We start from the raw sequence: 27,303 nt of genomic DNA on the forward strand, positions 1-27,303 counted from the left end.
TAATGGAGAGTTTCACAAATAACCCAATTCACCCTCCTCTCGGTCGGTCCTACCGGTAGAATGATTTAAAGCTTGTGTAGTAGCTGTTGTACTTTCTCTGAATTCCTGAGTGGGTTTAAGGGGAAAACAGAAGGACTGCATAACAAATGGCACCCTAGTCTCTATAAAGTGCATTTTTTTTGACCAGGCCTATAAGATATCCCATAGGGCTCTGCTCCAAAGTAGTGCACTATATTGGGAATATGGTTCCATTTAGGACACACCCAAGTTCCTACTAGCTCTGCAAAATGTCTTTACCCAAACTACACCACTCTATGGTAATTGGGTCAATGACCACAAAGACCATCTGGTCCTAATAGGCGAATCACCACCTGTTCAGAGAAATTACTTCCTATCATTCTTCATTCCCAAACACACTGGCTCTTCTTCTCTCTCTCTTTCTGTCAAACACACTGGCTCTTCTTCTCTCTCTCTCTTTCTGTCAAACACACTGGCTCTTCTTCTCTCTCTCTTTCTGTCAAACACACTGACTCTTCTTCTCTCTCTCTTTCTGTCAAACACACTGGCTCTTCTCTCTCTCTCTGTCAAACACACTGGCTCTTCTTCTCTCTCTCTTTCTGTCAAACACACTGGATCTTCTTTACTCTCTCTTTCTTTCTGTCAAACACACTGACTCTTCTCTCTCTCTCTCTTTCTGTCAAACACACTGGCTCTTCTCTCTCTCTCTGTCAAACACACTGACTCTTCTCTCTCTCTCTTGCTGTCAAACACACTGGCTCTTCTCTCTCTCTCTATCAAACACACTGACTCTTCTCTCTCTCTCTTTCTGTTAAACACACTGGCTCTTCTCTCTCTCTCTCTCTTGCTGTCAAACACACTGGCTCTTCTCACTCTCTCTATCAAACACACTGACTCTTCTCACTCTCTCTATCCATCATATTAAAGATGACGTGGGTGTATCAAACACACTGGCTCTTCTCTCTCTCTCTTTCTGTCAAACACACTGGCTCTTCTCTCTCTCTCTCTGTTAAACACACTGGCTCTTCTCTCTCTCTCTTTCTGTCAAACACACTGACTCTTCTCACTCTCTCTATCAAACACACTGGCTCTTCTCTCTCTCTCTCTTTCTTTCTGTCAAACACACTGGCTCTTCTCTCTCTTTCTGTCAAACACACTGGCTCTTCTCTCTCTCTCTCTGTCAAACACACTGGCTCTTCTCTCTCTCTCTGTCAAACACACTGGCTCTTCTCTCTCTCTCTCTCAAACACACTGGCTCTTCTCTCTCTCTCTTTCTGTCAAACACACTGGCTCTTCTCTCTCTCTCTGTCAAACACACTGGCTCTTCTCTCTCTCTCTCTGTTAAACACACTGACTCTTCTCTCTTTCTGTCAAACACACTGGCTCTTCTCTCTCTTTCTGTCAAACACACTGGCTCTTCTCTCTCTTTCTGTCAAACACACTGGCTCTCTCTCTCTCTGTCAAACACACTGACTCTTCTTCTCTCTCTCTTTCTGTCAAACACACTGGCTCTTTCTCTCTCTCTCTGTTAAACACACTGACTCTTCTCTCTTTCTGTCAAACACACTGACTCTTCTCTCTCTTTCTGTCAAACTCACTGGCTCTTCTCTCTCTCTCTGTCAAACACACTGACTCTTCTCTCTCTCTCTCTTTCTGTCAAACACACTGGCTCTTCTCTCTCTCTCTTTCTGTCAAACACACTGGCCCTTCTCTCTCTCTCTCTCTCTCTCTCTCTCTCTCTCTCTCAAACACACTGGCTCTTCTCTCTCTCTCTCTCTGTCAAACACACGGGCCTTCTCTCTTCTCTCTCTCTCTTTCTGTCAAACACACTGGCCCTTCTCTCTCTCTCTTCTTTCTGTCAAACACACTGGCCTTCTTCTCTCTTCTCTTTCTGTCAAACACACTGGCTCTTCTCTCTCTCTCTCTCTCAAACACACTGGCTCTTTCTCTCTCTTTCTGTCAAACACACTGGCTCTTCTCTCTCTCTGTCAAACACACAGGCTCTTCTCTCTCTCTCTTTCTGTCAAACACACTGGCTCTTCTCTCTCTTTCTGTCAAACACACTCTCTCTTTCTGTCAAACACACTGGCTCTTCTCTCTCTCTCTCTCTGGCTCTTCTCTCTCTCTTTCTGTCAAACACACTGGCTCTCTCTCTCTCTTTCTCTGGCTCTCTCTCTCTTTCTGTCAAACACACTGGCCCTTCTCTCTCTCTCTCTGTCAAACACACTGGCTCTTCTCTCTTTCTGTCAAACACACTGGCTCTCTTCTCTCTCTTTCTGTCAAACACACTGGCTCTTCTCTCTCTCTCTCTGTCAAACACCTGGCTTCAGTCAAACACACTGTCAAACACACTGGCTCTTCTTCTCTCTCTCTTTCTGTCAAACACACTGGCTCTCTCTCTCTCTTCTGTCAAACACACTGGCCCTTCTCTCTTTCTTTCTGTCAAACACACTGGCTCTTCTCTCTCTCTCAAACACACTGGCTCTCTCTCTCTCTCTCTCTCTCTCTCTCTCTTTCTGTCAAACACACTCTCTTTCTCTCTCTTTCTGTCAAACACACTGGCTCTTCTCTCTCTCTCTTTCTGTCAAACACACTGGCTCTCTCTTCTGTCAAACACACTCTCTCTCTCTTTCTGTCAAACACACTGGCTCTTCTCTCTCTCTCTCTGTCAAACACACTGGCCCTTCTCTCTCTCTCTCTTCTGTCAAACACACTGGCCCTTTCTCTCTCTCTCTTTCTGTCAAACACACTGGCCCTTCTCTCTTTCTTTCTGTCAAACACACTGGCTCTTCTCTTCTCTCTCTCTCTCTCTCTCTCTCTCTCTCTCTCTCTCTCTCTCTCTCTGTCAAACACACTCTCTCTCTCTCTCTCTGTCTGTCAAAACACCTCTCTCTCTCTCTCTCTCTCTCTTTCTGTCAAACACACTGGCTCTTCTTCTCTCTCTCTTTCTGTCAAACACACTGGCTCTTCTTCTCTCTCTCTTTCTGTCAAACACACTGGCTCTTCTCTCTCTCTCTGTCAAACACACTGGCCCTCTTCTTCTCTCTCTCTTTCTGTCAAACACACTGGCTCTTCTTCTCTCTCTCTTTCTGTCAAACACACTGGCTCTTCTTCTCTCTCTCTTTCTGTCAAACACACTGGCTCTTCTTCTCTCTCTCTCTCTTTCTGTCAAACACACTGGCCCTTCTCTCTCTCTCTCTGTCAAACACACTGGCCCTTCTGTCAAACACACTCTCTCTCTCTCTCTGTCAAACACACTGGCCCTCTTCTCTCTCTTCTGTCAAACACACTGGCCCTTCTCTCTCTCTCTGTCAAACACACTGGCCCTTCTGTCAAACACACTCTTCTCTCTTTCTCTCTGTCAAACACACTGGTCCTTCTTCTCTCTTTCTTTCTGTCAAACACACTGGCTCTTCTTCTCTCTCTCTTTCTGTCAAACACACTGGCTCTTCTTCTCTCTCTCTGTCAAACACTGGCCCTTCTCTCTCTCTCTCTGTCAAACACACTGGCCCTTCTCTCTCTCTCTCTGTCAAACACACTGGCCCTTCTTCTCTCTTTCTTTCTGTCAAACACACTGGCCCTTCTTCTCTCTCTCTCTCTCTCTGTCAAACACACTGGCTCTTCTTCTCTCTCTCTTTCTGTCAAACACACTGACTCTTCTCTCTCTCTCTTTCTGACCATCACACTGGCTCTTCTTCTCTCTCTCTTTCTGTCAGTCCCTTCGGCCCTCAGCCCTCCATTTGTGCATTCACACGCTCATCTGCCATATACACAAGTGTCCCTATGCTGAGGGACTGAAAATTATGGAGGATGTATTAGACCCTCCGATAGCCACTTCAAAGGCTTCAGAGCGATGTGGAATCCCATAACGCACCACATTATTTTTGAGTTTGCACAATTTCACACAAAACAATGGAGAGGCGTAATGGAGAGCCACCTGTACTTGTTTGTGTCTGATTTCAAGGCTTGAAACACGTAGCAAATGAAATGTTGAACTGATACTGACGGTGAAATCACGGAGGATAACACACAATACAGTCTGGGACATATTTCCATTGTTAAATCATGGAGGATAACACGCAATACAGTCTGGGACATATTTCCATTGTTAAATCATGGAGGATAACACGCAATACAGTCTGGGACATATTTCCATTGTTAAATCATGGAGGATAACAAGCAATACAGTCTGGGACATATTTCCATTGTTAAATCATGGAGGATAACACGCAATACAGTCTGGGACATATTTCCATTGTTAAATCATGGAGGATAACATGGAGGATAACACGCAATACAGTCTGGGACATATTTCCATTGTTAAATCATGGAGGATAACATGGAGGATAACACGCAATACAGTCTGGGACATATTTCCATTGTTAAATCATGGAGGATAACATGGAGGATAACACGCAATACAGTCTGGGACATATTTCCATTGTTAAATCATGGAGGATAACATGGAGGATAACACGCAATACAGTCTGGGACATATTTCCATTGTTAAATCATGGAGGATAACATGGAGGATAACACGCAATACAGTCTGGGACATATTTCCATTGTTAAATCATGGAGGATAACATGGAGGATAACACACAATACAGTCTGGGACATATTTCCATTGTTAAATCATGGAGGATAACATGGAGGATAACACGCAATACAGTCTGGGACATATTTCCATTGTTAAATCATGGAGGATAACATGGAGGATAACACGCAATACAGTCTGGGACATATTTCCATTGTTAAATCATGGAGGATAACATGGAGGATAACACACAATACAGTCTGGGACTTATTTCCATTGTTAAATCATGGAGGATAACATGGAGGATAACACGCAATACAGTCTGGGACATATTTCCATTGTTAAATCATGGAGGATACACATGGAGGACATATTTCCATAAACATGGAGGATACAGTCTGGGACATATTTCCATTGTTAAATCATGGAGGATAACATGGAGGACGCAATACAGTCTGGGACATATTTCCATTGTTAAACATGGACATATTTCCATTGTTAAATCATGGAGGATAACATGGAGGATAACACGCAATACAGTCTGGGACATATTTCCATTGTTAAATCATGGAGGATAACATGGAGGATAACACGCAATACAGTCTGGGACATATTTCCATTGTTAAATCATGGAGGATAACATGGAGGATAACACGCAATACAGTCTGGGACATATTTCCATTGTTAAATCATGGAGGATAACATGGAGGATAACACGCAATACAGTCTGGGACATATTTCCATTGTTAAATCATGGAGGATAACATGGAGGATAACACGCAATACAGTCTGGGACATATTTCCATTGTTAAATCATGGAGGATAACATGGAGGATAACACGCAATACAGTCTGGGACATATTTCCATTGTTAAATCATGGAGGATAACATGGAGGATAACACGCAATACAGTCTGGGACATATTTCCATTGTTAAATAATTTCTCCGTCTCCGTCTTTGTCTCTCTCCCTGAAATATGTAACTAAGGAAGCACAACAGCTTTATCTCTGTTAGAATTGTAACTGAATTCTACAGGTACAATACCTGTGTACACTTATAGAGTCATGATGGTATTTACTGAGCCAGATAGATATTCAACATCTCCTTTACCTTGTCTCCTTGATCGCCTTTCTGTCCTGGAAGTCCTGCCAAGCCTGGTAGACCTTGATCACCCTACAAAGAACAAGAACATTTAATTGATGTAATTTAGCTGAACTAGCTTGCTAATGACTGTCCGTCCACACATTAAAAACTCCCCAAAGACATGAGAGATTCCCCAAGGTACCCCTCTGGCTGAAGTCTGCTGTCAGAACACTTCCATGGACATTAGTGGAACCACCTCTGGAGATGGTGGCCATGCTTCAAACAAAGCTACTACATATTTGTGCCAAATTACTGCTAATAAGCTTTTATTTCCTGCCTTTGGTTGGCATCCAGGAAAACCCATTGGCATAAATGTGCTTTAATTTGGTATTTATTTTCTTGTTTAATCCGTTTGGTGTCAGCAGTGGGATATCTGAATGCATGGTTCCATTAGAACAGAACACTAAAACCCAATAGGATTATATTTGCTGTTTGGACAGATTGTAGCTGAGGATTGCTCAACTCCGATCTCCTATATCGAGGTTGAGTTGAGTATTGATAAGTGGTCGCACGATTTGCTAGCAACAACATTGAGTTGCCACCAGTCGATACTTGACGTTCTGAAAACACTTACCTGTACCTATTTTAGTCCTGTACAACAAGAAGTCCTTCCGAAGGGTGCTGAAATTCATACTTTTACTAAAAATGTTTATCGAATACAATGGCACCCTATTCCCTATTGGCCTTGGTCAAAAGTAGTGCACAAAACAGAGAATAGAGTGCTGTTTGGGACGTAGGATATTTCTATGGACTGTACCTTCTCTGCTGAACATTGACATCTGTCACTGCTGGAATGCTGGACCCGCTGGACCCGAGCTGGCTGGACAGGCTGGGAGAGCATCCGGGGGAGCTGGCCTGCTCCATCTGTATCCAAGGGATTGGGAGTCACACCTCCAGCACCAGGGCCCTCCCTGCTAGGCTCACACTGTAGGATCAATACAAAGATTTACATTTGGGATTTTTACTATTTTGTTGCCTTACAACCTGGAATTAAAATAGATTTTTGGGGGGTTTGTATCATTTGATTCACACGACATGCCTACCACTTTGAAGATGCAAAATATTAATTTATTGTGAAACAAACACGAAATAAGACAATAAAACAGAAAACTTGAGCATGCATAACTATTAACCCCCCCAAAGTCAATACTTTGTAGAGCCACCTTTTGCAGCAATTACAGCTGCAAGTCTCTTGGGGTATGTCTCTATCTAGCCACTGAGATTTTTGCCTATTCTTTAAGGCAAAACTGCTCCAGCTCCTTCAAGTCGGATGGGTTCCGCTGTTGTACAAAGTCATACCACAGATTCTCAATTGGATTGAGGTCTGGGCTTTGACAAGGCCATTCTAAGACATGCAAATGTTTCCCCTTAAATCACTCAAGTGTTGCTTTAGCAGTATGCTTAAGGTCATTGTCCTGCTGGAAGGTGAACCTCCGTACCAGTCTCAAATCTCTGGAAGACTGAAATAGGTTTCCCTAAAAAATGTCCCTGTATTTAGCGCCATCCATCATTCCTTCATATCTGACCAGTTTCCCAGGTCCTGCCGATGAAAACATCCCCACAGCATGATGCTGCCACCACCATGCTTTAACTGTGGAGATGGTATTCTTGGGGTTATGAGAGGTGTTGGGTTTGTACCAGACATAACGTTTTCCTTGATGGCCAAAAAGCTCTATTTTAGTCTTGTCTGACCAGAGTACCTTCTTCCATATGTTTGGGGAGTCTCCCACGTGCCTTTTGGCGAACACCAAATGTGCTTCCTTATTTTTTTCTTTAAGCAATGTCTTTTTTCTGGCCACTCTTCTGTAAAGTCCAGCTCTGTGGAATGTACAGCTTAAAGTGGTCCTATGGACAGATACTCCAATCTCTGCTGTGGAGCTTTGCAGCTCCTTCAGGGTATCTTTGGTGTCTTTGTTGCCTCTCTGATTAATGCCCTCCTTGCCTGGTCTGTGAGTTTTGGTGGTCGGCCCTCTCTTGGCAGGTTTGTTGTAGTGCCATATTCTTTCAATTTTTTAATAATGGATTTTTATAACCGAACCCTGATCTGTACTTCTCCTCTCCCTGACCTGTTTGGAGCTCATTGGTCTTCATGGTGCAGCTTGCTTAGTCATGTTGCAGACTCTGGGGCCTTTCAGAACAGGTGTACATATACTGAGATCATGTGACAGATCATGTGGCACTTGCACACAGGTGGACTTAAGTTCATTTGTTAATTAGTTCTGAAGGTAACTGGTTGCACCAGATCTTATTTAGGGGCTGAATACATTTACGCGCACCACTTTTCAGTTTTTTAAATTGTTTTAATTGTTTGAAACAAGTTTTTTTTTTTTCTCACTTCACCAATTTGGACTAGTTTATATATGTCCACTGCATACAAACTGTTTAGACACATTACTCTGCTATTTAAGGGCCTGTTTCCTGGAACCACCTTAAGCCTAATCATTTCATGTTGTTATTCAATTATGTTTTCTAGTTCACTTGAACTTAAGTCCAGGGCTAGACAGAATTTTGGTCTAGAAAGCAATGTAAAATCTCCATTGAAAGTGCTATTTAGTTTAGGAGTAGGCTTAATTTGGGTATAGGAAACCAGACAAGTATAATACAACACATGTTGAAATGCAGTTCTCAAATAGTCTGAAATGTAATAACAGTCCAGTACCACTACCATATTTATAATCAGTTAATGTCCAATGATTCATTGACCCAGTGAGATACCTTAATTACTGTGGAACTAGATGACTGTCCCAGGGGAATGAGGAAAGGACAATACTTAAGGTTTTGAATGCCAATACATTATTTCCTACCATATTGACTGAGCCCCAGTACTGAAACTCAATGCACACTGAGATAACATCCTGGTTATGGATATATATTAGAACTGTCAGAGGCCAAAGGTGCGAGGTCACTGAAACACACTATTTCCAACCATATAGACCACATGTGACCTAGCACATTGAATCAACATAACCCAACACTCACTGAGATGACAACATGGTTATGAATACATGTAGGCCTAACTGTCAAAATGTCAAAGGTCACTTCTCCTTTTAAACACAGTTAGCAGTCCAAATTGCACGCTTTTTCCTATGGGCTCTGGTCAAACGTAGTGCACTATACTGGGAATAGGGTGCTATTTGGGATTCATCCACAGTCTGTAAGGTCACTCTCCATTGACCTGGTCTGCAATATGATCTAACAGAAGAATATCTATCTATCAATCAAATGTATTGATAAATCCTGTTATACATCAGCAGCTGTCACAAAGATATTGCACAGTAACCTGGATAAGATGTCCCCTATGGAAGAAACAGCATTCAGTTGGCTAGTTTTCAAGAAGGACAAACACAACTCAACCAGATTATGTTACATATTGCCCTTAAATTTAAATATCGACCAAGAAGCCAGTTCCACTGCTTTAAAAATATATATTCCCCTCTTACAATTGGCTCATTCACCCCCCTCCTCTCCCCTGTAACTATTCCCCAGATCGTTGCTGTAAATGAGAATATGTTCTCAGTCAACTTACCTGGTAAAAAAAAAAAAAATAAATCAGGGACTGATTTAGACCTGGGAAAGCAGGTGGGTGCAATTAATTATCAGGTAGAACAGAAAACTAGAAGTACTCCGGAATTTATAGGGTAAGAATTGAATAACCCTGCTCTACTGCCCTCCAGGTCCCCTCGGAGAGTTCATCAATGAGCTTGATGTCTTGATAAGCTCCTTTCCTGAGGACGGCTCACCTCTCACAGTTCTGGGCGACTTTAACCTCCCCACGTCTACCTTTGACTCATTCCTCTCTGCCTCCTTCTTTTCACTCCTTTCCTCTTTTGACCTCACCCTCTCACCTTCCCCCCCTACTCACAAGGCAGGCAATACGCTCGACCTCATCTTTACTAGATGCTGTTCTTCCACTAACCTCATTGCAACTCCCCTCCAAGTCTCCGACCACTACCTTGTATCCTTTTCCCTCTCGCTCTCATCCAACACTTCCCACACTGCCCGTACTCGGATGGTATCGCGCCGTCCCAACCTTCGCTCTCTCTCCCCCGCTACTCTCTCCTCTTCCATCCTATCATCTCTTCCCTCTGCTCAAACCTTCTCCAACCTATCTCCTGATTCTGCCTCCTCCACCCTCCTCTCCTCCCTTTCTGCATCCTTTGACTCTCTATGTCCCCTATCTTCCAGGCCGGCTCGGTCCTCCCCTCCCGCTCCGTGGCTCGACGACTCATTGCGAGCTCACAGAACAGGGCTCCGGGCAGCCGAGCGGAAATGGAGGAAAACTCGCCTCCCTGCGGACCTGGCATCCTTTCGCTCCCTCCTCTCTACATTTTCCTCCTCTGTCTCTGCTGCTAAAGCCACTTTCTACCACTCTAAATTCCAAGCATCTGCCTCTAACCCTAGGAAGCTCTTTGCCACCTTCTCCTCCCTCCTGAATCCTCCTCCCCCTCCCCCCCTCCTCCCTCTCTGCAGATGACTTCGTCAACCATTTTGAAAAGAAGGTCGACGACATCCGATCCTCGTTTGCTAAGTCAAACGACACCGCTGGTTCTGCTCACACTGCCCTACCCGGTGCTCTGACCTCTTTCTCCCCTCTCTCTCCAGATGAAATCTTGCGTCTTGTGACGGCCGGCCGCCCAACAACCTGCCCGCTCGACCCTATCCCCTCCTCTCTTCTCCAGACTATTTCCGGAGACCTTCTCCCTTACCTCACCTCGCTCATCAACTCATCCCTGACCGCTGGCTACGTCCCTTCCGTCTTCAAGAGAGCGAGAGTTGCACCCCTTCTGAAAAAACCTACACTCGATCCCTCCGATGTTAACAACTACAGACCAGTATCCCTTCTTTCTTTTCTCTCCAAAACTCTTGAACGTGCCGTCCTTGGCCAGCTCTCCCGCTATCTCTCTCAGAATGACCTTCTTGATCCAAATCAGTCAGGCTTCAAGACTAGTCATTCAACTGAGACTGCTCTTCTCTGTATCACGGAGGCGCTCCGCACTGCTAAAGCTAACTCTCTCTCCTCTGCTCTCATCCTTCTAGACCTATCGGCTGCCTTCGATACTGTGAACCATCAGATCCTCCTCTCCACCCTCTCCGAGTTGGGCATCTCCGGCGCGGCCCACGCTTGGATTGCGTCCTACCTGACAGGTCGCTCCTACCAGGTGGCGTGGCGAGAATCTGTCTCCTCACCACGCGCTCTCACCACTGGTGTCCCCCAGGGCTCTGTTCTAGGCCCTCTCCTATTCTCGCTATACACCAAGTCACTTGGCTCTGTCATAACCTCACATGGTCTCTCCTATCATTGCTATGCAGACGACACACAATTAATCTTCTCCTTTCCTCCTTCTGATGACCAGGTGGTGAATCGCATCTCTGCATGTCTGGCAGACATATCAGTGTGGATGACGGATCACCACCTCAAGCTGAACCTCGGCAAGACGGAGCTGCTCTTCCTCCCGGGAAGGACTGCCCGTTCCATGATCTCGCCATCACGGTTGACAACTCCATTGTGTCCTCCTCCCAGAGCGCTAAGAACCTTGGCGTGATCCTGGACAACACCCTGTCGTTCTCAACTAACATCAAGGCGGTGGCCCGTTCCTGTAGGTTCATGCTCTACAACATCCGCAGAGTACGACCCTGCCTCACACAGGAAGTGGCGCAGGTCCTAATCCAGGCACTTGTCATCTCCCGTCTGGATTACTGCAACTCGCTGTTGGCTGGGCTCCCTGCCTGTGCCATTAAACCCCTACAACTCATCCAGAACGCCGCAGCCCATCTGGTGTTCAACCTTCCCAAGTTCTCTCACGTCACCCCGCTCCTCCGCTCTCTCCACTGGCTTCCAGTTGAAGCTCGCATCCGCTACAAGACCATGGTGCTTGCCTACGGAGCTGTGAGGGGAACGGCACCTCAGTACCTCCAGGCTCTGATCAGGCCCTACACCCAAACAAGGGCACTGCGTTCATCCACCTCTGGCCTGCTCGCCTCCCTACCACTGAGGAAGTACAGTTCCCGCTCAGCCCAGTCAAAACTGTTCGCTGCTCTGGCTCCCCAATGGTGGAACACACTCCCTCACGACGCCAGGACAGCGGAGTCAATCACCACCTTCCGGAGACACCTGAAACCCCACCTCTTTAAGGAATACCTAGGATAGGATAAAGTAATCCTTCTCACCCCCCTTAAAAGATTTAGATGCACTATTGTAAAGTGGCTGTTCCACTGGATGTCATAAGGTGAATGCACCAATTTGTAAGTCGCTCTGGATAAGAGCGTCTGCTAAATGACTTAAATGTAGTGTAAATGTACTGTATATCAAGCCACGTCGAAGGTCTCATGTACAGTGTGTCCTAAAATGTGCACTGTACATAAAAGGAATGTAAAAGATCTTACCGTAGATCCTGCCTGCTCACAGCAGTTCTCCATCTCAGCCAGGTATGGGTCACAGTAGATCAGGATTTGTTGCAGTTCGATCTGGAGAGAAAGACATCTGTTAGGGACATTATGATGATTCAGATATAGAGAAAAACTAACTTTTTAAAATGCTAACAATGTATATTTTGAAATATGAAACATGTTTCTTTGACCGAAACTAAGCAACCCCATCAAACCAAAATTGGTTCTGTGAAAGTTCCCAGAACATGAGTTTGTTCGCGGCAAATGTTTTTTTAGAATGCTTGTATAAAACATTTGCCTGATGCTTCAAGAACATTCAAGATCTTTCTTCAAGTTCTTTAAACAGGTTCCCAGAATGTTTCATTAGGTTGTGGGAACAGTCTGGTGGGAACTTTTGGGGACATCATAAAAGATATGTTCCCCAAACACAAAAGCTGTCCAGTTGGGCCTCCACTTCTAGAATGGTTCTTTAAGGGTGCAAAAAACATGAGATATTACAAGTACGTTCCCAGAACACATTTCCTCTGTTCTTTAAAGGTTCCAAGAATATTTCATTAGATTGTGGTAACACTGACTGGTCAAGAGATATGTTCCCAAAACACAAAAACTGTCCAGTTATGCAAACATTCAGTTACCACATAAAATGTTATTTGTCACATGCGCCAAATACAACAGGCCCGTCAGGAAGTCCAGGATCCAGTTGCAGAGGGAGTTGTTAGTCCCAGGGTCCTTAGCTTAGTGATGAGCTTTATGGGCACTATGGTGTTGAAAGCTGAGATGTAGTCAATGAACAGCATTCTCACATAGGTGTTCCTTTTCTCCAGGTGGGAAAGAGCAGTGAGGAGTGCGAATGAGATTGCGTCATCTGTGGATCTGTTGGGGCTGTACGCAAATTGGAATGAGGCTAGGGTTGCTGGGATGATGGTGTTGATGTGAGCCATGACCAGCCTTTCTAAGCACTTAATGGCTATCGACGTGAGTGCAACAGTTCGGTAGTCATTTAGGCAGGTTACCTTCACTTTCTTGGACACAGGGACTATGGTGGTCTGCTTCAAACATGTAGGTATTACAGACTCGGTCAGAGGTTGAAAATGTCAGTGAAGACACTTGCCAGTTGGTCCGTGCATGCTCTGAGTACACGTCAAGGTAATCCGGCCTTTCCGATGTGAGCAACATCTGTTTAAGGGTCTTGCTCACATCAGCTATGGACAACGTGATCACACAGCTGTCCAGTTTCCATTTGTAGTCCGTAATAGTTTACAAGCCCTGCCACATCCAACGAGCGTCAGAGCAGGTGTAGTAGGATTCAATCTTAGTCCTGTATTCACGCTTTGCCTGATTGATGGTTTGTCTGAGGGCAAAGCGGGATTTCTCATAGGCGTCTGGATTTGTGTCCCGCTCCTTGAAAGCAGCAGCTCTAGCCTTTAGCTCATGAGGATGTTGCCTGTAATCCATGACTTCTGGTTGGGAAATGTACGTACTGACACTGTGGGGACGACGTCGTCGATGCACTTATTGATGAATCCGGTGACTGAGGTGGTATTCTCCTTAATGCCATTGGATGAATCCCGGAACATATTCCAGTCTGTGGTAACAAAACAGTCTTGTAGCGTAGCATCCGCGTCATCTGACCAGTTCCGTATTGAGCGAGTCACTGGTACTTCCTGCTCTAGTTTTTGCTTGTAAGCAGGAATCAGAAGGATATAATTATGATCAGATTTGCCAAATGGAGGGTGAGGCAGAGTTTTGAATGCATCTCTGTGTAAGGAGCAAAGGTGGTCTAGAGTTTTTTTTCCTCTGGTTGCACACATGACATAATGGTAGAAATGAGGTAAAAAGGATTGCCTGCATTAAAGTCCCCGGCCACTAGGAGCGCCGCTTCTAGATGAGCATTTTCTTGTTTGCTTATTGCCTTATACAGTTCATTAAGTGCTGTCTTAGTGCCCGCATCGGTTTGTTGTGGTAAATAGATAGCTAGGGAAAATATAGATGAAAACTCTCTTGGTAGATAGTGTGGTCTACGGATTATCATGAGGTACTCTCCCTCAGGCGAGCAATACCTTGAGACCTCTTTAATATTAGACACCATCTGTTATTCATCTTACCAGACGTATCTGTTCTGTCCTGCCGATGCATGGAAAACCCAGCCAACTGTATAAAATCTGTGTCGTGGTCCAGCCACGACTCGGTAAAACATAAGATATTACAGGTTTTAATGTCCCGTTGGTAGGATAGTTTCGAGCGGAGAATTGGTATGATAGTCTCACACGGCGCTCATCCAGTTTATTTTCCAGTCACTGCACGTTGGCCAATAGAACGGATGGTAGAGGCGGGTTTACTCACTCACCGACAACTTCTCACAAGGCACCCCGATTTCCGCCCCCTGTATTTCCGTCTTTTCTTCACGCGAATGACAGGGATTTGGGCCTGGTATCGGAGAAGCAGTATATCCTTTGTGTCAGACTTATTAAAGAAAAAATATTTGTCCAGTTCTAGTTAAGAAATCACTGTTCTGATATCCAGAAGCTCTTTTGAGTCATAAGAGACGTTAGCAGCAACATTATGTGCAAAATAAGTTAGAAACAATGCGAAAAAACACACAAAATAACACAGTTGGTTAGAAGCCTGTAAAATGGCAGCCATCCCCTCCGGCGCCATTCCCATGATGATGGTTTTGGAATCGTGCATGGCCATGCAATCTTGGGTGAACAGGGAGTACAGGTGGGGACCAAGCATGCACCCCTGAGGGTACCCCTTGTTGAGGATCAGCGTGGCAGATGTGTTGTTGCCTACCGTTACCACCTGGGATCATCCTTGTAACATCAGGTGAATGTGTTTTGTACCCCAAAAGAAACATTGTAGAATCATCCACATAACTGGACAGTTTGTTGTTTTGGGAACATATATTTTGTGATGTACCCTGTCATGACGTTGGCCTGTGAGTAACCTTTTAGTGAATGTTAGGAGAACGTTACCTGTGGGTAAGGTTTATGACCTCCCCCCATAAATACCTTTCTCCCTTGCCTATCTCTTGACTCATAGAGAGGAAAGGAAAGGAACCATATTTTGGTAGTAGAACCAGTTGAAAATATGCGTTGGTACTTCATGAATATGATGTCAGTTCGGTTGTCATCTGAGACATTATGACTGATGACAGGACGAGCTAAACAGTATCTGGGAAAGTCTACACATTATAGTTATCAGATTCACATGGAATTGTTGTGCAATTCAAATGTTTAAATATACAATTATTTGTGAAAAGCTTAAATGTAATTTTAGCTTCCAAATGAGATATTTGGGTTTTCATATTTTACGATATAAAGCCTTGACGAAAATGTAACCTCCTGTTCCGAGGACGATTGTCCTTTGTGTAACCAGCTGTCATATCTGTTCCATCCGCTAGGGACGTTATCCTTTATGACATCATTTGTAATCAATGTATGATTCATTCTGTGTATATGTAATTCTGTGTGATTAGTTAGATATTTAGTAAATAAATAATTAAACCCAATTTTGTATTGCTGATTCAACTTGTAAGCCAGGGTTCGTGAAGATAACCAAGAATTTACAACTTTCAGATGAGACTGAAATAAGGTGACGATTAATATTGACTGCTATTGATGTAAAATATTACTAGGTCTTTAAGAGTTTATTCGGAAGATAACAGCTCTATAAATATTATTTCATGGTGCCCCGACTTTCTAGTTAATTACATTTACATGATTAGCTCAATCAGGTAATATTAATTACGAAGAAAGGATTTTATAGAATAGCATGTCATATCACTTAATCCGGCATAGGCAAAGACACGACAACCCTCAATGATCCCACCAGACTGTTCCCACAACCTAATGAAACATTCTGGGAACCTTTCACGAACAGGCTAAATGTGTTGTAGGAATGCTCTCGCAACATCAGGCAAATGTTAAACATTCATCACCATGAATGGACCGCTTTTGTGTAACAAGAACATTTGCGACAACCTAACAAATGTTCTGGGAACTTTCACAGAGCCAATTTTGGTTTGCTGGGAAATGTATTTATTTATTTATTAATTAAATTATTTCATTACCTGGAAGCCCAATGAGAACTATTGAGGAATGTTCTGTGATGATTGTTACAGGTGTTGTGCACAACATTTTATTGAATGTTAGGAGAATATTCCAACGATATTTCATTTAAAATATTTTTTGAAAAATAAAATATTTTGTTATCAAAAGGGATGTTATCATCCAGGGGTTAGATAAAACCCTAACTAGAACTTAATGGGAATCTTAGCTAATGTTCTGGGAATGTTCCCGGTTTGCTGGGACCCTTCTAGACATTGCCCTTGAAGGCAACCATATATAGTTACTGTATGTTTAAAAGTATAATGTCGATCTCATGGACTGTCAGTCATGCTCCGTCTATGAATTTCAGAACGGTTATATTTCCAGATTGTGGCTTTAGGCCTAAACGTACATCTACAGGCCGTCCATCCTCCACCCGGGTTGTAATCAGCGTATATCCGCTGGAGTCGATTTCATCCTTCTCGTCTGTCAGCCTCCTCTCTATTAGTTTACAGTCCATGTAAACGGAGACGATGCTGCTCTGGACCGCCACACCCAGCTTGTGCCATTGGCGGTCAAACAGGGTGTGCAGGTCTCGGCTCTTAAAGGTGTAGTGGAGGCTGCTCTTCAGGAGGCCCCGGGCTGAGAACTCCACTGCTCGTTTAGCACCGTCCAACACTACAGACACCTGAAGATAGAGCCAGAGGACATTAAGACATTATATTGTCTCATAACAAGTTATAAAGCTTTATACCTGCCGGTAAAGTGTTGCCTTCCATTCATTACCATTACCATCAGGGTCATGGTAGATACAAGCATCAGTCATGGCATGAAAACGTTGATCAATTAACCAAATGGTTAACCAACCGACAGACCGACCTACTGACCACACGGCCAACCGACTTGACTGACCTACCAGCCAACGGACCGACTGACCTGCCCGACTGACAAACCCAATTCAATGCTATACATTAAGACATCATGAATATCCTTATAGTGGACACTCAGACCTACCTGGGTACCTCCCGTCTGGTCGAATATCTGCCACAGATACCAGCGGTCTTTCTTCGTGGTTTTCCTCAGCCGGAAGGTGGTCACTAGAGAATATTCACTGGACAGACCATTGGGGAACACCAATCTGAAAGTGAAAATGTACATTGTTCGAGCTGCATATTGTCAAATTGAATCACAAAAATATATGAAACTTAACAATGGGCCTAACAGTGAAAATATTGTTTCGGAACATTCAGTCTTGTTTGGAAGAGCATTAATAGCTAACGTAGAAGATTTTACCCATAAAATTAGCATTTAAATTTGCTAAATGGACTGTCAAAAATAAACATTCAGAATGAATATGAATAATCATGCTAGATGTCTTATAGCTTTCTATGACTGTGTAGTAAGAAAACCAATAAACTTGAATCACTTGACAACGTTCTTCTATAGCCCCCTAGCGCAAAATGGCCGCTTACATATAAAGCTAGAATTTTATGCCAAACATGATTCATCCAGCCAGATTACAGTTATTTCAGCATCCCTGTCATTCCAAATCGAATAATAATTTATTCAAACTTCAATTAAATTCCTCTTACTTCACATACAGGTCTAGACTAAAAAACACAAGACCATGGCTAACTACAGTATATAGCTTAGAAAGAAAAGATTGTTATAGAGAGAAAAATGCAAAAAGGTAACAAAGAAGACAAGGCGATATGTTTGTTAACCGAGACGTTTCAGGTCAACACTGCTGGCAGAACATCTCTAGCACATTGTGAACACTGGATGTAATGGGGAAGGTACCACCAACATACAGTGGGGAGAACAAGTATTTGATACACTGACGATCTTTGCTGATTAATTACTTAAAAATCATACAATGTGATTCTCTGGATTTCTGTTTTACATTCCGTCTCTCACAGTTGAAGTGTACCTTTGATAAAAATTACAGACCTCTACATGCTTTGTAAGTAGGAAAACCTGCAAAATCGGCAGTGTATCAAATACTTGTTCTCCCCGCTGTAGATGGAAACTCATTCATTACAGAAACACTAACACTATTCCTCTTCCATTTCTTCACTGATACTTCTATTTCCATCCTGTTGAACCAACATTTTAACCCCTCAAACTGAACCTGGGACTCAGATTAGACTATAGTAATGCATTAACAGCTGAAAGTGAAGCACCAGAAACACAATCTTTCAAGTTTAGCAGAAATCACAATGATGCAATGACAAGGCCATTCGAAGACATGGGGAGAGAAAGAGAGAGAGAAGGAGAGGGCAACAGAGAGAGTGGAATAGAGATGGAGAGAGAGATCAAGGAAGGAAGGGAGAGAGAGAGAGAGAGAGAGAGAGAGAGAGAGAGAGAGAGAGAGAGAGAGAGAGAGAGAGAGAGAGAGAGAGAGAGGAAGAGAGAGAGTGGAATAGAGATGGAGAGAGAGAGGGGGCAACAGAGAGAGTGGAATAGAGATGGAGAGAGAGATCAGAGGAAGGAGAGAGAGAGAGAGAGAGAGAGAGAGAGAGAGAGAGAGAGAGAGAGAAGGAGAGGGCAACAGAGAGAGTGGAATAGAGATGGAGAGAGAGATCAAGGGGGAGAGAGAGAGAGAGAGAGAGAGAGAGAGAGAGAAGGAGAGGGCAACAGAGAGAGTGGAATAGAGATGGAGAGAGAGATCAAGGAAGGGGGAGAGAGAGAGAAGGAGAGGGCAACAAAGAGAGTGGAATAGAGATGGAGAGAGAGATCAAGGAAGGGAAGGAAGAGAGAGAGAGAGAAAGAGAGAGAGAGAGAGAGAGAGAGAGAGAGAGAGAGAGAGAGAGAGAGTGGGGGAGAGAGAGAGAGAGAGAGAGAGAGAGGGGGAGATGGAGAGAGAGAGATCAAGGAAGGGAGAGAGAGAGAGAGAAAGAGAGAGAGAGAGAGGTGGGGGAGATGGAGAGAGACATTCAGCAAGCGACACAGAGAAAGGGGGGAGAGGTAACTAAAGATTAAGCGAGAGACTAAGCTCACTTCAGATTGGCCGGAAATGAGTTCTCCTCTTCATAGCTCATGACCTATTCTCTCAAAGACATACCCCTCCTGCCTTGTGTGTCCCTTGAATTCTTACAGAAGGTTGACACAGCATACAGTTAAAATATATATGCAGCGAGGTTAAAGCCACAGAAAGATCAAATGCTTTCTGAGGGTAGGCGAGAGAAAGAGAGAGACTGGGAAGGTGAATCGTCGCCTTGGGGCAAAGAGAGAACATTTATATTGCAATTCAACGGAGAGAGATGAGCAGGACTATTCATAAAACTAGACGTTTATTCCCTGAGATTCCACCTAAAAGAATGATTTGGAATTCCTGAATAAAACAGCAGAGATCCCATCTGGGCCCAGACGGCAATTCCACATCTATTCCACGTTGGTGAAAACAATACTGATTCAACCAATGTGTTCCCAGTGGGATAGTTATGTGTACGGAATAAGGAGAGAGATACATTGAAGGAATTCGACTTAATTGAACCCAGAGAGGGGACTAAAACATGTACTTTTCATTTCCATCGAACCTTTAATAACACAGGTCTCACTGAGCTGCAATCTGTTCTCCAGGGGAGAGCTGTTCTTCACGGTGCAGGGCCTTGCAAAAGTATTCACCCCTCTTGGCATTTTTCCTATTTTGTTGCCTTACAACCTGAAATTCCTCAACAGGCTCATTTACACATACTAACATTAGATAGAAATACAGTGGCACGTGAATGTATTCACCCTCCTTGGCATTTTTCCTATTTTGTTGCCTTACAACCTGAAATTTAAGTCCATTTTTATCTGAATTTCATGTAATGGACATACACAAAATAGTCCAAATGAGTGAAGTAAAAATGAAAAAAATAACTTGTTTAAAAAACCTGAAAAGTGGTGCGTGCGTACGTACATATTCACCCCCTTTGCTATGAAACCCTTGTGCATCTTCAAAGTGGTAGGCATGCTGGGTAAAACATATGATACAACCCCCCCCACAAATATATTTTAATTCCAGGGTGTAAGGAAACCAAATAGGAAAAATGCCAAGAGGGGTGAATACATTCACATGCCACTGTATTTATATTGAATGTTAGTGTGTGTAAATGAGCCTGTTGAGGTCATTTACACACATTATCTACACTGGAACACTTGAACCCTAAGGGTTAGAGGTCAAGGGTTATATGTTACTGACACCTCCTCCCACCCTCTACCCCCCCCTCCTCCTCCACTGCTTACCATCTGTGGCTCAAACACATGCTCCTATCAAGTGGAGTTGGTTTTTGAACAGCGTTTGCTTTCCCCCCCAAACACATTTAAAGTCCTCTCCTTTCTGAATGCCAGTCTAGTGGTGCCTGTCTAGTGGTGCCTGTCCAGTGGTGCCTGTCCAGTGGTGCCTGTCCAGTGGTGCCTGTCCAGTGGTACCTGTCCAGTGGTGCCTGTCTAGTGGTACCTGTCAAGTGGTGCCTGTCTAGTGGTGCCTGTCTAGTGGTGCCAGTCCAGTGGTGCCAGTCCAGTTGTGCCAGTCTAGTGGTGCCTGTCCAATGGTGCCTGTCTAGTGGTGCCTGTCTAGTGGTGCCTGTCCAGTGGTGCCTGTCTAGTGGTACCTGTCCAGTGGTGCCTGTCCAGTGGTGCCTGTCTAGTGGTTCCTGTCCAGTGGTGCCTGTCCAGTGGTGCCTGTCCAGTGGTACCTGTCTATGAATTCTCTAGTTCAAAACTAGGACCCTTTGTTTTAGCCTCTGGTCTAGAAGTGCTTCATTTGATGAATATTTCTCATTCACCTACAAAAAGATTGACCGTCAAAATATTGATTTAAAAATGTTTCCCTCTTACTGCTGGGGGTTTGTGGGTAGAAACAAGGTACCACTTTAGTGACAAAACTTTCTGAAAACTATTTTATTTGTCCTCTTCTTTCACTCTTTGACAAAGTGAGTCTGACAGAAATCTAATCATGGATTCCAAAATGACTTGCATCGTCAGCTCGTGTTCAAGAAACAAACAAGAAGCACAACCAGATCAAGCTCGGAACGAATATGTAACCTCGTTGATGCATAGACTATGAATATGCAAACAATCAAAGAAAGTGTGAACACAAGCACTTTCTTTCAAACTCAAAAGTGTGTGGGTAGAATAGAGAGAGAGAACAAAGAATAGAAAGAGTGAGTAGAGAGAGAGAACAAAGAATAGAAAGAGAGAATAGAGAGAGCGAGAGAATAACCCCAGTTGGAAACAATGAATTTGCAATTTCACTGATGTGTTCAGTGGTATCATAAGAGACAGAATATTGAGAGAGATAAAAAGAAAGTTAAAAAGAAAGATAGAAATTGTACTTACATTACAGGGTAGAATACAGTAACACACTGAGACTTACATTACAGGGTAGAATACAGTAACACACTGAGACTAACACTACAGGGTAGATTACAGTAACACACTGAGACTTACATTATAGGATAGATTACAGTAACACACTGAGACTTATATTACAGGGTAGAATACAATAACACACAAACTTATATTACAGGGCAGAATACAGTAACACACTGCGACTTACATTACAGGATAGACTACAGTAACACACTGAGACTTATATTACAGGGCAGAATACAGTAACACACTGAGACTAACATTACAGGGCAGAATTCAGTAACACACTGAGACTAACATTACAGGGCAGAATTCAGTAACACACTGAGACCTACATTACAGGGCATAATACAATAACACACTAAGACTAACATTACAGGGTAGAATACAGTAACACACATACTTATATCACAGGGCAGAATACAGTAACACACTAAGACTAACATTACAGGGTAGAATACAGTAACACACTGATACTTACAATACAGGGCAGAATACAATAACACACTGAGACTAACATTACAGGGTAGAATACAGTAACACACTGAGACTTACATTACAGGGCAGAATATAATAACACACTGAGACTAACATTACAGGGTAGAATACAGTAACACACTGAGACTAACATTACAGGGTAGAATACAGTAACACACTGAGACTTACATTACAGTGTAGAATACAGTAACACACTGAGACTAACATTACAGGGTAGAATAGAGTAACACACTGAGACTTACATTACAGGGCAGAATACAATAACACACTGAGACCAACATTACAGGGTAGAATACAGTAACACACTGAGACTTACAAAACAGGGTAGAATACAGTAACACACATACTTATATTACAGGGCAGAATACAGTAACACACTAAGACTAACATTACAGGGCAGAATACAGTAACACAGTGAGACTTACACTACAGATACACACAGATATAGAAATGGAACACCTCCAAACCCACTCATGAATAGACAACAACACAACCATCCAGTAGCACCATCCATAACTCACTGACATAGCACCAACATACAAAATAGTGTGTGCACCACAGACATACAGCACCACAGACACAGACATACAGACAGAGACAGAGACAGAGACAGAGACACAGACAGACAGAGACAGACAGAGACAGACAGACATACAGACAGAGACAGACAGACAGACAGACAGACAGACAGACAGACAGACAGACAGACAGACAGACAGACAGACAGACAGACAGACAGACAGACAGACAGACAGACAGACAGACAGACAGACAGACAGACCATACCTGTATATATACCACGGAAGCATCATATACCTGTATATACACCACAGTAGCATCATATACCTGTATATATACCACAGTAGCATCATATACCAGTATATATACCACAGTAGCATCATATACCTGTATATTTATACCACGGTAGCATCATATACCTGTATATATACCACGGTAGCATCATATACCTGTATATATACCACAGTAGCATCATATACCAGTATATATACCACTGTAGCATCATATACATGTATATATACCACGGTAGCATCATATACCTGTATATATACCACAGTAGCATCATATACCTGTATATACACCACGGTAGTATATCACACGACCAGGTCTCTACACATACAAATAATTTACAGGTGTGACCCTGCTGTTGACCTTAAATCAATATGACTTAGTCCTTCATCTCTAGACAATCTATTAAAATGGCTATTCAAAAAACCCTGCACCTTAAACATCACCGGGAGGCCATACATACATAGCAGGGTAGTCCCAAATGGTACTCTATTCCCTATATAGTGCACTACCTTTGCCCAGGTCTGTAGGTAACATGGTGCCGTTTGGGACGCACACTTTCAAGCTATAGCCACCAGCGGTGGCTATCTTTACCCTTGAGTAAAAAAATGGTCCCCCCTCAAATCAGAATGTATACCAATATTCTGTACAAATTATTCTACACGTCTTGCAGTAGCGTAGTCCATCTCGGTTTGCCCTTGTTAACCAAAGCACATGGAATTATCTGTGTAGGCTGGATCAGGGTTCACTCCATGTCTCTCCCTCCCTCTCTCTCTTTCTTTTTCTCTCCCCCCCCCCTCGTTCAGCTATCTCTCTCTGGTATCTCTCTCTTTCTTTCTGGTCTCTCTCTATCTCTCTCTGGTATCTCTCTCTTTCTCTCTGGTCTCTCTCTCTTTCTTTCTGGTCTCTCTCTGGTCTCTCTTTCTCTCTTTCTGGTCTCCCACTCTCTGGTTTCTCTCTTTCTGGTTTCTCTCTCTCTCTCTCTCTTGCTTATCTTTCTCTCTTTCTGGTCTCCCTCTTTCTGGTCTCTCTTTCTGGTCTCTCTCTTTCTGGCCTCGCTCTCTTTCTAGTCTCCCTATCTCTGGTCTCTCTCTCTCTGGTATATCTCTCTCTCTCTCTCTTTATGGTCTCTCTCTCTTTCTGTCTCTCTGGTATCTCTTCCTGGTCTCTCTCTTTCTGGTCTCTCTGGTATCTCTTTCTGTCTCTCTGGTCTCTCTCTCTCTCTCTCTCTGGTATCTCTTTCTGTCTCTCTGGTCTCTCTCTCTCTGGTCTCTCTTTTTCTGGTCTCTCTCTTTGGTATCCTTTCTGTCTCTCTCTGGTCTCTCTCTCTCTCTGGTCTCTCTTTTTCTGGTCTCTGTCTCTTTGGTATCCTTTCTGTCTCTCTCTCTGGTCTCTCTCTCTTGATGACACGAGATGTCATCCTGCAGTGAGCCAGCGTGGAACCTCAGTTTATTCCACATATCAGCTGAACAGGAGGCGGCAAACCTACACCCTGAGAAAATATTTGTTTGCTGCAACGGAAATCCGATATCATCCTGGCTTGTTTTCAAATCCCAGGCCAGTACAGGCGGTCTATGCCATGTGGGGGACTGATTTATGTGAGTGAGTTTGTCCATTTAATAGATGGATAAACTCTCTAAACAACTCTGTGAATGTTGTGCAGTATGTCTCTCCTTCAGAGTCTATAGAGATCCATTAGAACAAGCTGGACAAACAGAACCGAATCAGGTGGTTCGCTTGAGGTATTATCTCTCATGATAGACTATAAACCCCAGCACGTCCATGACCTCACCTCTGGTTCTCACATAATACAAACCACCAACATATATTTATCTTTGACTTACAGTAGCTCAAGTAAAGCACAATGCATCCATTAGTTTAACCACTAGTACACTTAATGTAGTAAAAGTCCATTAGTACATTCATGTAAGCCTACTCTCGTGTCTCAATAGTATATCTCCTAAAGCCAGAGCCTGTTTCAACAAAGTGTTCAGTCACACAGCCTCTACTCTGACTGGCAATTCCAATTATCTCAAGTAAAGAACACTACGCGGCCATTAGCTTGATCATTAGTACACAACCTACAGATGTTGGATCTTAACTTGACCACCCTGTTGCAGGAGAACTAGAACGTGTAGTGCATTTGATATTTTAAAATGATTCTGAAGTTTGAAATTTCCACTTTGAAATTTCAGACTTGATTCTTTATCACAAAAATGTATCAACCCCTAAAAAAGCATCCATTCATTATAATCCACAATATAATGATTCAGATGTTCCTGTTGGTGCAGGATTCTTCTCCTGCTGTAGCAAACTGGCTCAAATGAAGATCCTACACCTGTGCTGTACTGTATGCTGTTAAGCCAGAGCTTAATGGAAACCACTCCAACAGAGCACAGCCACATGGCCTGAGGGATCAGGACTTCAGTCAATTCCAAAACAAAGCAACATGATCACACACTGACTGACAGACTCGTACAGTAACTAGTGCCCAAATAGACCTGGCCAGACTACCCTCTAGTCACACCCAAGATGTCCCTGACCCAGCAGGCCCATCTCAACTCACTCTGTGTACGATGTCTCCCTCTTCTAGCTATCAGTGAGCAGTTAGTTTCAATGAAAGGAGAGGGAACAGAGGAAACACACAGACTTGACGCTCAGCGACTAGAGAGATAACGCCCATTTCATGGATACTAGCAAGCTTTGGCAAACAACAAAACTGCTGTCATGCATACTGTTTTTGAAGGATACACCCGTGAGGGGAGATCTGAATGATTCGATCTGTGATTATCTCAACAAGTGTGAGGCCAGAGTAATGAAACTACCCCCCAGTCACACCCAAGCATCCCCCTGGCCCAGCCTGGCACTACTCACTCTGTTGGCTTGATGAGGGGGCTGCTCCCCAGCCGGAATGATGGCCGCTCCTCTGTCACTGCCCCCTTTCTCAGGAGAAACTTTTCTGTCAGATCAAAACCTGAAAGAAAAGAGACAACAGGACGAGAAGAGCTGGTTTAAACTCAGGAAGTCGGCTTCACTGACATAGATTCAGCCTCGTCCTGAGCTGGAATAAAAACACTTTCTATGGAGATGATCTGTGCTCAGCAAACTGCCACTAGGTGTTACAAGGTGTTGTTTTAAACTCCAGTGCGGTGATCCAACAATATGGATTGAGTCTGTACTTTCTAGCTTTACATCAAACTCCTGTCCAGTTTGATCCATTCCTATGGTACAATATAGTTCATTTATGCATAATTACTTCAAAGACAATAGATTTGACCATCAGTGCTCCCTCAAACAAATTGGTGCACGTCTGTTAGCGCAGGCTCAATTACAGAGTATTTCTGTTCTGTTTACATAACCTGTGAACATATTCATGTTTTTCACGACACGTCTGAGACATGAACGTTATTACCCCCTTGGATCAGAGCCAAACAGATTGGTGTGTCCTAAATGGCACCATATTCTCAATATAGTGCACTACTTTTGACCAGAGCCCTATGAGACCTATGAGCCCTGTTCAAAATTAGTGCACTATATTGGGAATAGGGTGCCATTTGGTATGTAACCATTGAGAGAGAGAGATGGATTTATTTCAATTGAGGAACTTGTACACCATAACACTGTAATTCTTACCGGTGAATTCTGGCTGTGGACCATTTAAACTGTAGGAAAACAGGTCCTTGTCTACTTTCAATGGAGGACATCTAGAGTTGTCTAGAAAACAGGGATAACATCATCAGCCATACAAGGTTCCTATTCATGGAAGTAAAAATGAAGATGCAGACAGAAAACAGGTGCAGAAAACCTTCTCAACACTTCAGTCATCAAAGACGAAAACGTTGAGATCTGATGTCCGACAGCGAGATTGAGGACTTGGCACATAACCATTGGTTGATGTGCACAGCAGGACTGCAATATAGTAGTTAGCCTGTGACGTGACCAGTGTCTTTTCATGTGGAGGGGCACTTCAGTCACTCACCACATCAGTGGTTGTTAGTCATCACTATCCACCCATTCATTAAGATGCACTCCGCGTCCCCAATGGTGCCCTATTCCTTATATAGTGCACTACTTTTGACCAGTGCCCTATGGGGAACAGGGTGCCATTTGGGCCGCAGCCTCACACAGCCCAGACAGGGATGTAGAAGTGTTGTTAATTAGAGGTGGTGAAAGAGAAATAACTATAACAGGGCTCAACTTTGACCCTTTTTCTATTGAGCCATGTTTCCTCTTGGAGACTGGGGCACGGCTACGGGGTTGTGGAGCAAAACGTTTCACAACGTCGTGCAATGGAAAACACGAACAGGTGTTTCTTATTAGACAAGTTCAAATAATAACACTTTCCAGTTTGTCTTTTTGTGACGTTTTTCTTCAGTTTCGTGCCAATTGAACATGACCCAGACCGTATACTGTAGCTAAAACTGCAAACAAATGACTTGCCATGTTCCTGTCGGCAAAATCTGACCATGATCATCCACTGTGACAACACCAATGTTAGCCCAACGT

General features: G+C 43.5%; 1 protein-coding gene across 1 annotated transcript in view; it reads right to left on the reverse strand.

Annotated features, from left to right (window-relative positions):
• Positions 1-27,303, reverse strand: part of LOC118376755 (collagen alpha-1(XIX) chain) — a gene marked incomplete at its 3' end in the record, with an annotated part of 68,826 nt that overhangs the window by 39,211 nt on the left and 2,312 nt on the right. The window contains exons 3-9 of the mRNA XM_052517035.1: positions 26,431-26,511; positions 25,672-25,771; positions 17,149-17,272; positions 16,547-16,822; positions 12,083-12,163; positions 6,456-6,623; positions 5,666-5,728 (exon numbers count right to left, since the gene is read on the reverse strand). Coding sequence (XP_052372995.1) covers positions 5,666-5,728; positions 6,456-6,623; positions 12,083-12,163; positions 16,547-16,822; positions 17,149-17,272; positions 25,672-25,771; positions 26,431-26,511 — 893 coding nt within the window. The remainder of the gene's footprint in view (positions 1-5,665; positions 5,729-6,455; positions 6,624-12,082; positions 12,164-16,546; positions 16,823-17,148; positions 17,273-25,671; positions 25,772-26,430; positions 26,512-27,303) is intronic.

This window comes from Oncorhynchus keta, unplaced genomic scaffold (genome assembly GCF_023373465.1).
Source record: "Oncorhynchus keta strain PuntledgeMale-10-30-2019 unplaced genomic scaffold, Oket_V2 Un_scaffold_5510_pilon_pilon, whole genome shotgun sequence".
NCBI classification, from domain to species: domain Eukaryota; kingdom Metazoa; phylum Chordata; class Actinopteri; order Salmoniformes; family Salmonidae; genus Oncorhynchus; species Oncorhynchus keta.